Source organism: Brugia malayi (assembly GCF_000002995.4).
Source record: "Brugia malayi strain FR3 genome assembly, contig: Bm_v4_ChrX_scaffold_001, whole genome shotgun sequence".
Classification (NCBI taxonomy): domain Eukaryota; kingdom Metazoa; phylum Nematoda; class Chromadorea; order Rhabditida; family Onchocercidae; genus Brugia; species Brugia malayi.
The window spans coordinates 6486568-6503312 of NW_025062479.1; the positions used below are offsets into that span (position 1 = coordinate 6486568).

The 16745-nt window shown below is 33.3% G+C and overlaps 2 protein-coding genes across 2 annotated transcripts; one reads left to right on the top strand and one right to left on the bottom strand.

Moving 5' to 3' along the window:
• Positions 1-1442: 1442 nt before the first annotated feature.
• Bm13073 (Uncharacterized protein) lies at positions 1443-2230 on the bottom strand (the record flags this gene model as incomplete). Its single annotated transcript, XM_043073868.1, has 2 exons — positions 1443-1781; positions 2117-2230. 2 exons carry the CDS (start codon positions 2228-2230, stop codon positions 1443-1445), a joined length of 453 nt encoding a protein of 150 aa, XP_042929802.1.
• A 4572-nt stretch (positions 2231-6802) lies between these two features.
• Bm2800 (Uncharacterized protein) lies at positions 6803-15062 on the top strand (the record flags this gene model as incomplete). Its single annotated transcript, XM_043073869.1, has 13 exons — positions 6803-6922; positions 7097-7262; positions 8056-8175; positions 10912-11105; positions 11552-11636; positions 11817-12019; positions 12339-12565; positions 12732-12900; positions 13376-13462; positions 13798-14059; positions 14403-14495; positions 14614-14677; positions 14936-15062. The coding sequence occupies 13 exons, from the start codon at positions 6803-6805 to the stop codon at positions 15060-15062; spliced, it is 1917 nt and encodes a 638-aa protein (XP_042929803.1).
• Positions 15063-16745: the final 1683 nt, after the last annotated feature.

Sequence of the window (16745 nt, forward strand, 5' to 3'; positions counted from 1 at the left end):
TTCGGTGACTGAAGTAGGACCCATATGATGAAAAACTGTCAAATATTTATGTGGCAAAAATATTAGTCTTTTCAATTTCCATGTCTATTAGCGGTGACGAGGGATCTTGCTTTCATCGTCTCAGTATTTATGATATGAATAAAAAGTAATAGTATTTATCAGTTTTTTATCCAACCGCGTATGACTGGATTACTTTCCTTATAGATCTAAAAAATTTAGAAATCGAGTTATTTATAATAATCTGCTCATTCAGTTTGCCATGCAATACGAATTTGAAACCATATGATGAAAAAATATAATGACACCAAAACAACAACGATATATTTTTGTAAATATTTGTTTCCCGTTACATGACACGTTAGTTTGTTTTTTATAAATTTGGTTACTAAATTTAATTTTTTATCAGATTTAAATGGAATTTGAATTAATCTGTGCTGAGAATTGACAGTGAATATTAAAAGTTTTTCAAGTACAGTTGTAGATATATTACAAAAGTTAACATTAGATAAGGTAGTTGAGATTTTAACAGAAAACTTTAGTTGGCTTTAATCATGTAAGCCACTTTACTTTAGCATAGTGTAATAAGTAAAGCGTAAATAAATCATTTACACGCAATTCTTTGTAATGTACAGCAAATATATCATGGTTGTTTAATTTTACCTATGTTGGTGGTAAAGCAATGCAGAAAAAATAAATTGATTTCAGGTCGTTACCATACTTTGTTCATGTGACATTCTTATGACACTTTCATCAGATGATTTACTATTCGATTCAAAAATTTTCAGTTTATTTTAAAACATGACCTATCTAGATTCTTCATCAATTTTTCCTTTTAATATTGAAATAGAAACGCTGGGGAAATTTTGCTGCTATTGAAATACTAACATAGATTTGCGGAATATTTTTTAAACTTGCTAGTAATGCAGTATGACTACACACCAAAACTAAATTTCTTCATTTACGCATTGATAAAACCCGAAAACTAAGGATTTCTTTTCAATTTTTTTATGTTGAACTGTAAGAGATCATAGAAAATAAATTGTCATCCTTTCTACTTCCTGAGGGAATTCATTTCGAGAAAGTTTCCTCTTCTTCACTAAATTTTCCGTTGTAAATCTGATTTTTGCTAGTAGCTTATAGAAACATTTCACTTTGCACTAAGCAGAAAAAGAATAATGCGGTATGATTGTAAATTATTGCAGGATGTACAGCCTTTGTGCTTGCATCATATATCCGTATTTGAGTGTCATTTTTGAAAATATTCATTTTAATCTTGTTTTGATGTTTCACACACAGTTACTGCGTGATGAAGCTGTCGTAGGTAACTGTTGTAGGATGTTAAATAAAAGCGTATGAAGCAGTGAAATATTCTCCCATATTATACTACTTAGGCGCTTTTCTGTCCATTATCACCAACCGTAGATGGATGATGTCGAAACGTTTCAGGTATGTAGAGAGAATGCACAAAGAAAACGTTTTTTATAAGTAATGTCAGAGTAAAAAGTTGTTAAAAAATAACCAGGAGGAGGTGGATAATCTTCTGAATCAGAACTGATGGAATTATCAGTGGTACTTAGGATTTTAGCCGGGAGCACAGGCTGGATGACAGAATGCTTCTGGAAACTTTCATCAGAAAGAAATCGAGAAATACGACATAGATTCATTTGCGATGAATCTGATTCTTGTTTATTCAAGCCAGCTTCCAGCAACTGTCCACCACATCCTTGCAAATGGTAGGGAACCGCCTCGTTCGTTACATTTAACTGATATTGTGGGTAAACCTAAATAAAGCAATACCCAAATTAACGAATATTGCCAATCTTCTAAATTTTTACCTATAGTGAAAGTTATTTGAATACTTGTTTTTGTGCATGCGACTGACTGGGAAAGACTCACGAAGATGCGAATATTGTTTCCTAGTAATATAATTGTCCATAAGCTATTTAAACTAGCTGAATGCAAAGTGGATGCAGCGGCAAGAGGTGGTGGTATCAAATGTTAAAGTATCTGTGGAGAGTTATCTGGGGAAAAAATGAACAAAGAGAGCACTAAAAGATGGAGAAACTGATCATGTTTTAAAAACCGTTAATAAAATAACACATAACAGAAAACTCGCCTGAAAACCTATTTTATTCTGATGCACTGCAAAAGTTCCGAGTTGTTGCAGACTATTATTGGATTGGGTTTGACGAAATTCATAGTCCTGTAAGCAGTTTGATAAATGCATCATTTACACAACTTGTAAAATATAACTGCTCTAAAAAATCTTTCCCATCAATAATCAATTTAACTGTTCTCTAAAATAAAACTCTCCGCAGAGAGTTATATGCCACTATGATACATATAATAAGCATATGTTGACCTTCCACGCACTGTAGCGAAATCTTCATTATTATCTAGAATCGATGGGAACTAAGAATTTTGCTGACATCATGAGAGTACCTAGAAATCCTCTAGATTCCTCTACCTTAGTTTTTTTTTCAGTTTAGTTAAATTCTCATCGATTCTACATTAACGGTCTTGCAGGAAATTGTTTGTTGACCACAGATTCGCTCAGGCAAATTCAAAATCTTAAATTCAGATCTCTATGTCAGAAAAGAAATGAGTTCGCACTGATGATTTTTTTTTTTTATCCGTTATAGAATGTATATCAAGCCTTTCATATTTCTAGCGCTTAGTCAATCTATTACCGGATAGTGAGCAAGTGTCCAGTGGTCAAAACTAGAAAGTATGCTGTCTTTTTTCACTTTCACATTTATTTCTTTCAAGCCTATTATTCAAGGATACACACAGTTTATCATTTTTTATGATTGCTTGACATCATAAAAGTGAAAAAATGAACTTGAATTGTGGAAACATGGAAATTTTGGAAGAATTAAAACCAGAAAGAATTATTTATTCCAGATTTATGAGGGTTATGAAACAGTAATGGGAGGGTTTTTTCACGGGATTCCTAACAAAGTAGAAATTTTAATGTTTAAAGACAAGTAACTCCCCCTTCAGCACCCCTAAGAAAAAAGTTTTATAATGCGGTCTTCCAGAAAACGAATCTGCACGTCGGTACTGCACAATAAACAACATCAGTGCTCACATCTTTTTGGCAAACGGCAAACTCATTTAATGTCGTCACATATGACGCATATGTAGGAAGTGTTTGCATGTATCTACTGTATGTCTGTGTTTCTGTTTGTGTACGTTTGTGTGTTCGTGTTTCACCGCTGAGTGATCGGTCTGTTGTCCTACTCGGTCATCAGTTTCTGACCGTGAGGCTGCGGCGACTGTCGTGTCCACCGTATGTGTTTAGACCGTGCTGCGCTGTCTTTCCACAATAGTTCGTCGTCGTTGCATTTGCTTCGTAAAGATTTTAAACGTATTTAGTTTTCGTCCATATTCTTTTGTAAACGTCATCCTAAAAGTTACTGTTAGGATTAAGTCATTTAAAGTAAGGTGGAAACTGCTCTCTCTTTCTGAATCCATAAGTTCGTGATATCCTGAAGTATAAATCTCCAGCTTAATGCTCAGTTTAAAACCCAAACCTGCTGTTTTGGTTAGGAGGAAGCTTTACTCGACAACTCCAAATGATAAAGTGCGTAGTAATGGTGCTGATTATTGACGACAAATAATAAGACACATGATAATACGAAGACTGAAAAAGGAAGCAACTATCACTGATGGCAAGTGGCAGGTCATATCCCTCGGGTTAAATCGCTTGTGAAATCGATATACGTATATATATATATGTTTAGGTAGGGCACTTAAAATAGGCCGAGAGTTGTTAGTGCCGGATGCATTTGTCTTTTTCCCTGCTGCCTCTCAACCCTTAGCAATCTATATTTGATGTTCCTCTACATTTCAAATGTAAAGAAACCGCATGCTCTACCTCTCTGCATGTATACAGCAAATGAAATTGTTCCACTGAAATACAGTTAACAGCGAATCTTCCCCCCTGTATTTTATATTTATAAATAATTTGCCATTATTACACGTTGACGGCACCGCTGCTGTTACATTTAGATAGTATTTTTAAAATAGTGTGAAATGTTTAACAAATCGATCTGAAACATTCTAAAAACTAGATTCACTGCAAAATTTGACCTGCAGAAGGGAAAATATTCACAGAAGTTATTATGATTAATTATTGTTACTACCATTATTGTTATTAATTATGTCTTCGTAGCTTAAACTGGAATTAACCAGTGTTTAGTTGACCGGTTCGTCAGCAAAAGAAATTCAGCAATACAGTTTATTGACGATCACACAGCACTTTATTGATTTCGTGTTCTACATCAGCAGCTTTTATATGGGTCAGTTGTGGAATTTTGTGTGAAATGTAAAAGGATGATTATGTGATTTTCATAATTGACTTCATATTAAAATGTAGTCTATTCTAAATAGTTTGTATGCTTTTATATCTTACTTTTTTTATTATGTTACATATTTTCCGCATTTCACTTTTCTTATTAACCGATTATTCTAAAAGTTATTAAAGTACCTTCTGGCAGCCCTGTATCTAGATATTGTCAGGCACTAAGCCTTGAAGGCGAATTATATTTACTAAACTTCTTTATGGACAGATTTATAACTAAGAATAGACTTCAATACATATAATAATTTTTTTATAAGCTAGCTCCAGTACTCTCCCATACCTCCCAGTTTTGGAGTTGATATTGAGCATTTTCGCTGACGATGTTTTGATGCTTACCAAGAAATACTAAGTTTTACTTGATTTGCATGTAAGAGCGAAAGCAGCATTGCACTTTAATAGGAATAAGTATCATTCTTTTTTTTTTTTTTTGATTTTGACGCGTTATATTGCTCTATTTTCCTCCTCTCTAGTTGCGCAGTATGTTTTCTTCCATGAATTGTATTTTATTGGAGCGAGCGTTTATCAAGCTGCGAAAGCTTACGTTATTAGAAAACCAAAGAATGAATGTTTTTTAAATAACTTTCTTGTAAAATAACTTTTAATGCTCCTCTCTTCTTGTGTCTTTTTATGTCTTATATAGCAATATGTGGTTTTTCAGGTGGGGAATTATGTCGAGAAAAAAGATGAGTAAAGTCATACATTTTAGGCTTAACAAAAACTTTCGTCTGAACTTAAAATTCTTGGGAATTAGCTTTCTTGATATAACACCATCTTTTAATCTTTATTAATGCTTTATTGGAAGAATGTATTCGAGGAGGTTCGATAGAGAGTTGTATAACTATTGAGTAGGAACAATTATTTCTGAATGCAAGATTTTTTCAGGTTACAGTTTTGCATCATTTAATGGTGAGAATGTATCAGATTTATTGAAGTGATTTTTGAAGTTAGCGTACCCCTTTACAAAAGGCTCTACTGTTTACGTCTGAAGAAGACATGAATGATTTAAACAACTGTAAGAAATATTCTCTGCCATGTAATGCAAGCTTTCAAAAAAAGCCATATTCTGTAGGCACAATGTGGAATTCATCGTAAATCGAAGTAGCATGGTTTCTGCAGCAGTGGAGCAGTGCTTTTTCATCGTCCACTTCTGGGTTTGGATTTTATTTGTGAACGATAAAATATAGTGCACTCACTCACTCACTATAAGACATTTATTTTCGTGCAATTTCTTCTAGTGATCCCATCGATAAAACTATTTATGATTTTGAAACAATAGTTCGGTATATATTTAACTTATTTACCTTAATTATTACTTTGCGATTTAACAACGATGATTTAATTATAAACCGGTGAATTGTTAAGCAGCACAATATCTTCATTAGTAACAACAGCGTTCGAATTTGTCAGATTAAATGTTGCTTCCTTTTCTTTTCTTTACACTACTGTTGTTTGCGATTTTGCTGATAGTATCTTTGCGTTGCTCATGGTGTAAGAGCTACACCTGTAGTATCTCTTTCAAGGTACTATATATCTCTGAATGAATATTATCTCTTCAAATCAGTCATCCTGATACCATTATCAGCTCTCGAATACATAGTGCCATAAAAAAAAAAAAAAAAAAAAAAAAAAAAAAAACAGTAGTAAAACTTTTCCTTTTATTTACTGTGGAACACAGAAGCCTTCATTGAGTTGTAGTTGTCAGACTTCTTGTATCAGCTCTAACATGTGAGTTTTGGTATGATAAAATTAATCGTGATTAATTCCATTTTTATCTACTTTATTGATGCTCGCTTATTTTTTACATTCATTAACAAAAGCTTCAAGCAGGAAATATGAAACATTGCATTTTTCTAATACTTTCAGAATTACTCCACATTTCTTTCATGTGCTGTATACCTTTTTATGTTAGAGTTGTTTTTCCAGTTTGGGTTTAATACTCAAATCGGTTTACGGTCTTCGGGAAGCTATGCACACTTGTTCCCATTTCCCCATCCTTATTTCAAGCACATATCTTTCGCTCTTTTGGTGGACGTTCAATAATCGCAATTCTTAACTAAGATATTTTCATAAATTCCTAACCAATTCTTGATATTTTTTTGCTTTGTAACAAACATTAAATTGGTCGAACATAGAAGAAGTTGGGGAAAGTAGAATAGGGAAGATAGTGAAGAGTTCACTGAATTTAGTAAATAATCTTTCAGCAGTGCTTGCAAAATAACTTGGTAATTTCTGCGGTGCTGATGTTGCAGCTGTGAGGTCCAGTGATGCTTGAATATAAAGATACTTCTTACGAACTGGAATTTGCTTCTACAGGAATAATTAGATAGAATTCATAATTTATTGATACGTTCTAGCTCTACCTGTTCTTCCTCTTATATCTCATTTGCTATATAGCACATGAATTTATCGAAATATATTTTGTTTACTGATAATGAGATGAGCTCTGTTTCGAGGTTACGATATAGTTGTTCGTTTTCAGTAATTGCAATGCCATCACTTTTGGGATCACGTTCAGGCTCTACGGTAATGCACCAAATACCACGACAGGTTAAAAAAGTTTGTTTTTAAAAACTCTTTGGTCTTCCTAAAAACCTTATAAATTCTAAATTGTAGATTTAAGAGATGCAAATTTCATATCTGTAGTGTTTGTTCTAGTCTATTTGGCTGTGAATCATACATACTTAATACACACTTATAAGTCGTAAACTGTCTGTTAAGGGATAATTTCAGGTCTCAGTACCTATAGTACCCGACATTACTACTCAGAAGTACGAGATGTATGAAATGAAGAATGTTATTAGACAGGAGACAGTGACAGAGGACTTTTACGAACTGGAACATTCTGTTATGTTGCAGCAAAGGAATGGCTTATTGGAATGCGGAAAATATAGTAAAAGTAATCTTCATAGTTTTTCTATGTAAAAAAATTTCCCTCAAAGTAATTTTTCCTGGATTTTCCCTACTTAGTCAAAGTAATTTACTAGTCAGTTTTTCAGCATAAAGTCCGACTTGCGATTCTAAAAAGAATTTTTTTTTAATTTTATTCCCATCTTGATAATCGATCATCCTTTTTCCGTACAAGATTTGAAATGAATTTGCAACATAGGAGATGGACGAGCATTTGTTAGGAGTGAGCGATGAACAGTTCTTCAAACTATTTTATTTTATTTCTTAGTAGCCGCAGTTATTCCGAAACGATAAATAGTTTTTAGGCGTTCTCAACTTTTCAATTAATGAGGGACTTAGTTATATTTAGCTTTAGAAAAGCAAGTCAGGGCATTCTTTACTCATTGATATTAAATTGGATATGTTAGCAGTGAGACTAGACCAAGTTTCAATGGAGAAAAATTTGCTCTCAAACTTCCTACAAGTATACTTGAGCTTCTTTTTCAAGTTATCCTACCCTTTGGATTAACTCTCTTTCTTGTTACAGATTGTATTCCATTTTTATTATCTTTTAATATATTTTCATATATCTGGATGATGCAATAAAAGCTTCTCTCCTTTTGAATCGTAATCTTCTGTAACCTCTGAAATTAAAAAAAGAAAAAACAAAATTTTCTTTGTTGTTTTCGAAGATAAAAGAGTGGAAATTTGAATGATAACAAAATTCGATTATAGCATTTTTTTTTTTTTTTTTTTTTTTGGGAGTTCTGTGATTTTTTGCGTGAGCAAAATAGCAGTTACAGATACCAAATCACTGACAAATCATATACCATGCACTAGCACGACAACACTGATGTTCCCTTCAAGCTTCTGTTTCGGCGACGATTCATATTCTGTGCGTTCGATGCTCAGCAAAAGGAAAGGTTTGTGGTGCTTTTTATCTTGTTTATTCTTGCATGCAAATGATTAAGAGGTTAAACGACAAAACGACTGGAGAATATTGTTTTTCCAAAAAAGTAGTTACCGAAATGGCATAAGTATTACTGCCAAAAACATAAAATTCTTAGCTAGAATTACACGTTCACTCAGTTGCTTGAAGTTGATGACAAATGAACGTTCGAATAAACGGTCTTCCTCCTCTGCATTAGTCATTACAAATCTTCATTATTTACCATCTTCTTTTAGATCAATTTTCAGTTCCAGAATTTTACTGCATCTCTACTGACATTTTCATTTACTGTTTGGTCTTTAATTTATGCATCCGATACCTGTTTTGTCCTGGTCACCCTCCACCAACTTTATAATTTTGTCCATCGCTCATTCTAATTCGGTTACTGACATTGAGGAACAGGTTCTGCTTGCATATAAGATAGGAAAACATGGGAAATAAAGCCATCAGAGCTGTGTTGTAGTGATTCAAAGTTCAGCAAGGAATTATTAAGATAAGGCTTTTCATCAACGAGATCCCATTTTCCAGTGTTAAATTTAATGAATTAATATTACGGTTAATCTCTATTATAGTTTTAAGAAGTCGTTGATTAGAAGAGTTTAGCTTCTTTCGTCTTGTTTTGAGACTTTCTTTTTCTCTAAAGACCATGTTGTTCCTTAATCTTTATTACGCGGCATAAGATGATTTGAAGCAACTTTGTTTCGTCAATTTTGACTCTGCAGTTGAGTATAGGAGAATTATGATTTCTCAGTTTTTTCTTTGAACGTTAATTAGAACTTTAAATTGAGTTGTATTGGCACTCATTTTTTTTATTGGTATACACGCGATTTTAGAAATGTTATGTGAGCTCGAGTGGTAAGTTTTATTACATATCTGAAGTGAGAATTTCAATTCAATATAAGTTGTGAATTAGTGATATTATTCAATATAAGTTATGCAAAAGTACGAAAACTTTAATCAGTGGCATATGTGCAATCAGTTGGAAACTGAGCTAACTCTCAATAAACATTTTTAATATAATTTTGTTGTGATGGTTCAAATTTTTGAAAAAATTTTTTATTGATTGCAAAAATGTGTGTTATGAATTTCTATACTGATATCGAAGGTTCGTCGGACTGATTTTTTTCGCTGATATTTAATCGACCAGATGTTTGTGTGAAGTTCAGCTGCTCTATCTTATACTGGCTTGATTTTTGTTTCATTTCTTCCCTTATTGATATTTTTCTGATTTTCCCTCCATCGTGTTCTTTATTTGAAAAATTATCTAACTTATTCAAACGTGAATCTCAAAATAACAGTGACTGATAATAGTGTTTAATTCCTTCGTTACTGGAGCATGTTGCTTCTTAATAATAAAAATTTTTCTTTGGCCTACCAACAAATACAATATTGCCTTAAGAGGACTGCGTTGAGTTGTATGCTGTATAGAAGTAATAGTGGGAAATCAATTTGAATTTAAAGGTAACAGTGGTCAGTTTTCTAATTTGTATGCACTTGACTAAAACAAAATGTTGTGGAGGAAAGAGAGGTGAATAGAGAATTTAGCAAAAGAGAAGTTAGCGAAAGAGTTCACAGTAGTACATCATTGTTGTAATGGCTGTCACAGTGATTCTTGTATGCTTGCCATGTGTTTGATGCTTTTGTAATAAATTAACTACGTAGTATGATTCTATATCAAGGGAGCGGCAAGTTTTGTTAATGGAAATTTGATGGACATTGGTCTGTCAGTCGTTTTCCACTCATTTGCAAACGTATTTGTCCAAAGATAAGTATGTAACCTTAAAGCTAAGTAACAAAAAATAGTTAGAAGGATCCAAGGATAGAATAGTGGAAAAAAAATAATGATTACGAAACATCGTATGACAGTCCTTTTTTGTGAAGTGTGAAGTTAGCGTAGCTATGTTTATGTTATGAAATGATGTATCAAGCAGATGCTCATAGCTATCATTAAAAAATTGCTATAAATGGAACAAGATCGTATGTGATATTAGGTTGAGATGTGACTTTTATTTTACATTGGGTGAGAATTGTTGCAGAGTGAATGGCTCAACGAATCAGATGAGTTCCACTTTCCCAACCAAATGGCAATCCTTTACTTGACGCGTATCTTCATGAAAGATATATATTTTGCAAACAAGCAGCTGTATTTTCATTTGTACTCATATTTTCGAAATTTAAGGGGATTGATTGAACATTTAATGGTTGTTCTCAGCAACTCCAATTTTATCATTTTTCTTTCGACTATATGAAATTCTTAACTTTCCAAGTTACTTATTTTTTATAATGTACTACTGATTCGAGAAAAATCCAGATATTTCGTAAATCAATAGTTAATGAAAGTCTTGGATTCCTTTCCTGTTGCCTACCTCTAAACTCTTTTTAAATATTGCATTCCTTCTTGATCGTTTCTTTAAAAATCTAACCCTGAACTTGCAAGTTTTCCGTATAACTCGAGTCTTTTGAGTTGAGATAGGTTTGGAAGTTTTTGAACAAAAATATGATTCCTAGAGTCTTTGTGTTCTGATACTTAATACTGAAAACTTATCCTTCTTGCAGACCGCACTGATTCTATGACCACTGCGATTGCCATTTGATTATTTCCACGATCAGTTTTGACAATTACTTTCCCAGTCATTTTGTGTCTTAATATCACTTTTTTTTTTTTTTTTTTCAGTAAAGTTGGTTAAAAGGATGTCGGGAAAACTTTCAGATTGTTCTATGAACGTGGAAAAACAGTGCCAGGAGAATTTAATTAATCTATCACCATCCTCATTACTTTCTTTGAAACAACGATCCCTTTATGTTAATGGACGATATTCTAATGATTTGTCTTATAATGGATGCCATCGGAATTCAGCCGATTCTAGTTCAAGTTATAGCAGTTCTGGTTTTGAAAGTATGAAGGTGCTTAGATTTTTCGGTTTACTATCATTTTCACAACATTCAAGTAATGAAAATAATTTCTTCATTATTACTGTTATGAAAATGCATTGGTTTTGTGATGTGTAAGATTTTTTCGAATTTAAGTTTTTGGACGTTATTGTTAAAGTCCTCAATATAAAGGGTTAGCTTTCGTAAAATATTTTTCAGAGTGATCAGAATTATTTGGCTAGGTAAAAAAAATACAAAATTCACTCGCTAGGTAAAATATTAAAGCACAAGTAAACCATAACTTTATAAGCGGAAGTTCCGAAATTTACTTCTTGATTGAGATAGGAAATTTTAATATTTTCATAGAAATTGTTCAAAATAGGATCTTAGTGAATTGCAAGCAGTGAAATAAGATTAAGGCAGGAACACTTCAATTTTAAGTATCTCAACAGCAAAATCAAAATTTTTGCTTGTTTCAGTGTGGTTCTTCGCATGTTTGTTCAGCAATTGGTGCTCAAGATGCTATTGTTAGTAATTCTGCAGTTTTAAGAACTTCATCTACAAGTTTGTCTCTTTTGCAGATTTTCTTATCTGTAGCGACACTTTATTGACTTTGAGTTGTTTCAGTCGCAAATTTTTTTTGAGATCAATAAGCTATTAGTCACAAAGGACTAATAGTTTATTGATCTCAGAACATCAAACAAAATGAAACTATGGTGTCTTGAGTTTCGATTTTAATTGCAGTATATGGATCGTCATCGGGCCTATTACTGAACAGTTCGCAATCACGTCTTTCAATACAGAGCAGTATTAGTGGTGATGCTTCTTTAGTCATAAATAATATGGCAAACATATTCGACCATTCAGGATCTGAACGTTTGCATGAAGATCATTTAAAGGATATTATTAGATTATCGCTTTCTGACATAATGATCGAAAGAATGTCGGTATGCTACAATTTATATAAATACAGAAGTTTTTAGTGATATAAATATGACGGAGGTAAAATTCGATTTGTGCTGAAGTGAACTTATTTGTTGTGATTAATTCAACCCCAACACTTTTATGTCCTGTATAATTCTCTGTTTTCTCGCTGATTGTTTTTTAACACTTTCTGTGACATGTCTTGGTAAAGTCTGGTGTTTCTTTTGCTTCATTTTTTTTTTCTTTTTTTGGTCCTTTTTCCGCTATTTCCTATACTTTGCGTAAAAGATTCATGCCATTTTTTGGAATCGAATTAGATTCAACTTATAACGTATGTTACAGGAAGCAGAAATTTTGGCATTGTGGCTGGGTGATTTAGGATATCCAGAATATTTAACAGCATTCTTGACTCAAGGCTACGATCTCTCAACGATTGCACGGATTACACCTGAAGATCTGACAGCACTGGGAATAACCCATCCAACTCATCGAAGATTTCTTATCTCTGAAATTCATAGGTGGCATATAACCGATACTTGGCCTACACTGGTACCATCAGGAGAGTTAAGGTTATTTCTATTGCTATTAGTTTTTTAATTGTTTACTACAGGATTTAAATTATTTCCTTTTCAATAGTTCATTTTTAGTCTTTGATTTTTGATCAAATTTTTAATTGTTCCATTGTTTTATTGTTCGAACAAAACTAATATCTTTTATGTGTTAAAAATGCTTTAGAGATTGGCTTCCATTAATTGGCCTTCCTGAATATGTTGCTTTATTCGAGGATCAAGGATATTGCAGAATTGGTGAAGTTAAAAATTTTACATGGGAAGACTTCGAAGATATTGGTATCAAGAAGCTGGGACATTTAAAGCGTCTTGGTCTTGCTATTAAAAAAATGAAGGTTTATCTGTTATTGCTAACTTTGTTTAATATTTATTAGGCATATATCTCGGCACACGTCGATTGTTTTGGAGCACGTTCAGAGCTGTATCAGCAGCGTTATTTTTGCGCTTTTTATGAAGTAGTTTCGTCGAACTTAGATGTTTCGACATTTTGTGGAAGAGTAACTACAGTTTTCTAGTTGGCAAATATATCATCGGACAAACCGAAAAAAATTATCATCTATTAGTTAAAATCTAGACGTAGACTGCATGCTGCTGGTATTTTCATTATTCTAAATATTTTTGTCTTTTACTCAGACAATCAAATCAAACTGGAATTGGAATTCTTGAGCTTCAAATTTCAATTTGTGATAGAAATCAAATTTTCAGTTTCATTTTAGAGAACAGTTAAATTGATTATTGATGGGAAAGATTTTTTAGAGCAGTTATATTTTACAAGTTGTGTAAATGATGCATTTATCAAACTGCTTACAGGACTATGAATTTCGTCAAACCCAATCCAATAATAGTCTGCAACAACTCGGAACTTTTGCAGTGCATCAGAATAAAATAGGTTTTCAGGCGAGTTTTCTGTTATGTGTTATTTTATTAACGGTTTTTAAAACATGATCAGTTTCTCCATCTTTTAGTGCTCTCTTTGTTCATTTTTTCCCCAGATAACTCTCCACAGATACTTTAACATTTGATACCACCACCTCTTGCCGCTGCATCCACTTTGCATTCAGCTAGTTTAAATAGCTTATGGACAATTATATTACTAGGAAACAATATTCGCATCTTCGTGAGTCTTTCCCAGTCAGTCGCATGCACAAAAACAAGTATTCAAATAACTTTCACTATAGGTAAAAATTTAGAAGATTGGCAATATTCGTTAATTTGGGTATTGCTTTATTTAGGTTTACCCACAATATCAGTTAAATGTAACGAACGAGGCGGTTCCCTACCATTTGCAAGGATGTGGTGGACAGTTGCTGGAAGCTGGCTTGAATAAACAAGAATCAGATTCATCGCAAATGAATCTATGTCGTATTTCTCGATTTCTTTCTGATGAAAGTTTCCAGAAGCATTCTGTCATCCAGCCTGTGCTCCCGGCTAAAATCCTAAGTACCACTGATAATTCCATCAGTTCTGATTCAGAAGATTATCCACCTCCTCCTGGTTATTTTTTAACAACTTTTTACTCTGACATTACTTATAAAAAACGTTTTCTTTGTGCATTCTCTCTACATACCTGAAACGTTTCGACATCATCCATCTACGGTTGGTGATAATGGACAGAAAAGCGCCTAAGTAGTATAATACGGGAGAATAAAATATAAATGGATATAGTTTAAACTTAATTTATTAATAGTACACAGAAACAAGAATGAGAGATTCGAAGTAGGAGAATGCTTCCCAAAAACGCGTATTTCCCAAAAAACCTAAGGCGATCAAGGAATCCATAACAGTTGTTGGTCCTGTGGGATGCAGTTGTAGTGATTTTGAAAGTGGTTCGTTTCAGCACCCTTAGTATGTGAGGGGTCCGTCGAGCTTTTGAGATCGGCATTTAATGAAACAACAATGGCAGCAACAGCTGAATCAGGCACAACAAACGGTAGTAATTTTGAACAGTCCTGTAATGAGATTAATTCTTTCTCTTTAAACGAGCAACTATTATTTGCAAAAGATAACTGTGCTCCAGTAAAAAGTCGTGATAGCTTATTTATTGTTAGGATACAAATGTAATGAAGGATCGGCAAGTACCAGTTTTCCATGGCCGAAGACACCACGTCTCAGGTAAACTTATTTCACAAAGATTTTCACCAGAAGTTCAGTTTAGTCAATCTAAAATATAAACAAGTAAAAAGTTTTCAACCGCAACGGTGATTTTTTCCACTGTTTGTAACACAGTTTCGAACAGAAATTTTTTTGAGGAATACTGAGTTTTGCGGAAAACAATAAATAATATGTCTCAGCCTGTTAATTAAAAAGTAAAGTTATGGAATTAATGACTATTGGTATTAGTATTTTTCTACTTTGTTTGCATAATTGAAGTTACTCAACACCAACCAATAATGGTAGTTTATTGAACGATATTGGTTGTATGCTGCAAAACTTAACGGATGAGTTGGATGCCATGTTGTCACCTTCACAGTCTCCCAGTAGGCAAATCTCTTTCTAACGGCATAACAAATGGTTGAACTTCTGATTCTGTTTATTTTTATTTTCCTGATTGTGAGATTATTTTACAAATAATCCGGAATAAATTTCTAAATAAAAACTTGGGAAATATCCGCTTCGTTATGATCTATTGCCTTTGCTACTGAAGATACATCAAGCTCACAGGGCTATTGATTAGAATAGTGTTACAGCTATTATTTCAACGATAAGTTATCTCTTTACGTATGAAACAGTGAATTCCGAAAATCTTGCAAAACCGTAACTCAAATTAGTTAAGATTTAAGCTAAACTAAGGAAATAACTTTAACGTGTAGGTTATGCATGAAGCATTCCCAAATAGTTTACTGACAGATTGTTTAGTCAAAAAAAATTTTTTTGTAAATATCCAAGTTCTATGTTGATTATATTTAGCTTAAACTTAGTTGGAAGTTTCCTCAATGCAAAGTTGTTAGGCTTATAGCATGAACACAGTGGTTATGAAGCTTATTTTGATTGTTCCTGTCATTTTTCCTGCACCTTGCCTAATTGACTGCAAAATAATTCATATCTATTGTATATACTCTTCATACATACAGCAAATAGCTCGTCATATAAGCAATCGTTTATCTGCTGCAAATACCGTCAATCAGTTTATGTTAACGATATAAGAAGTATTGGCTGTTTTTAATTTGTTTTCGTGTGGATACCACTGTAGACTCAATAAAACATATTTGTCGTATTGTTGTACGTGTTACCTATGTCCATCTCGTTTTTCTAATGAATAGATTTTTTCATAAGATTGACGTCGGTATCAGTCTTACATAAAGTAATATGGATTGCTATTTACGGAAAAGCTCGGCGTTTGTTGCCTGATGTTAAGAACGGTTGAGAAGCTGAATGAGTTATCTAGCGTAAGGGGCTATCTAGATTGTAAAGTTGAATGTTTTAAGTCACGTCAATGCCAAAAAAAAGTTTATACGGTCGTGTTCAGGGAAAAGATTTGTTCATCTAGTGCTGGAATACATCCCATTATTTTCTAGTTCCACATTTTCTTTCTCAAATGTCAACTTAATGTTGTTGTGCCGATCGTTTTATGTTCCGAAATTCAATTATCGATTTGGGCGGTGCCTTAGATCCCGTTCATGACGTATTTCTCGAAGACGGGCAATTTTATTTCCTAAATTTGGGATGACGTCAAACAGTATCTAAGGATCCTCGACAACGTCATGAATGACGTCGAGGAAAGGGAAACACTGAAACTCCATCTTTAAATATTATTAATGTCATCCTAAACATTAATATGAACAACACGATAATATAAATCCATCCAGGCCCGAAGTCATGCTGTTAAGTTTCCTGATGAAGAGATGATTTTGATCAGGAAGGGAAACAAATGAGTAAATGCTAACGTTTTTTTCGATGAAACTGCAATAAATCAATATAGTACGTGTCCAGAACTTCCTGTTCTCGTTGGTGGTATTAGAGGAATTCGCAACAGCCTCCATTAATCTACATAGTCCATAATGAATAGCTCAACAATTGCCCTATGCTTAAGTCTCTTCACTGTAGTAAATTCTCTTCATCTTCGATAGGATTTGAACGCAAAGAATGTTTAACAAATCATACATTTTAGCGTAGAAACAGAAAACACATGGAATCTTTCAGCATTAGTACAGTCTAGAACTTATGCAGCAACAATTCTGAG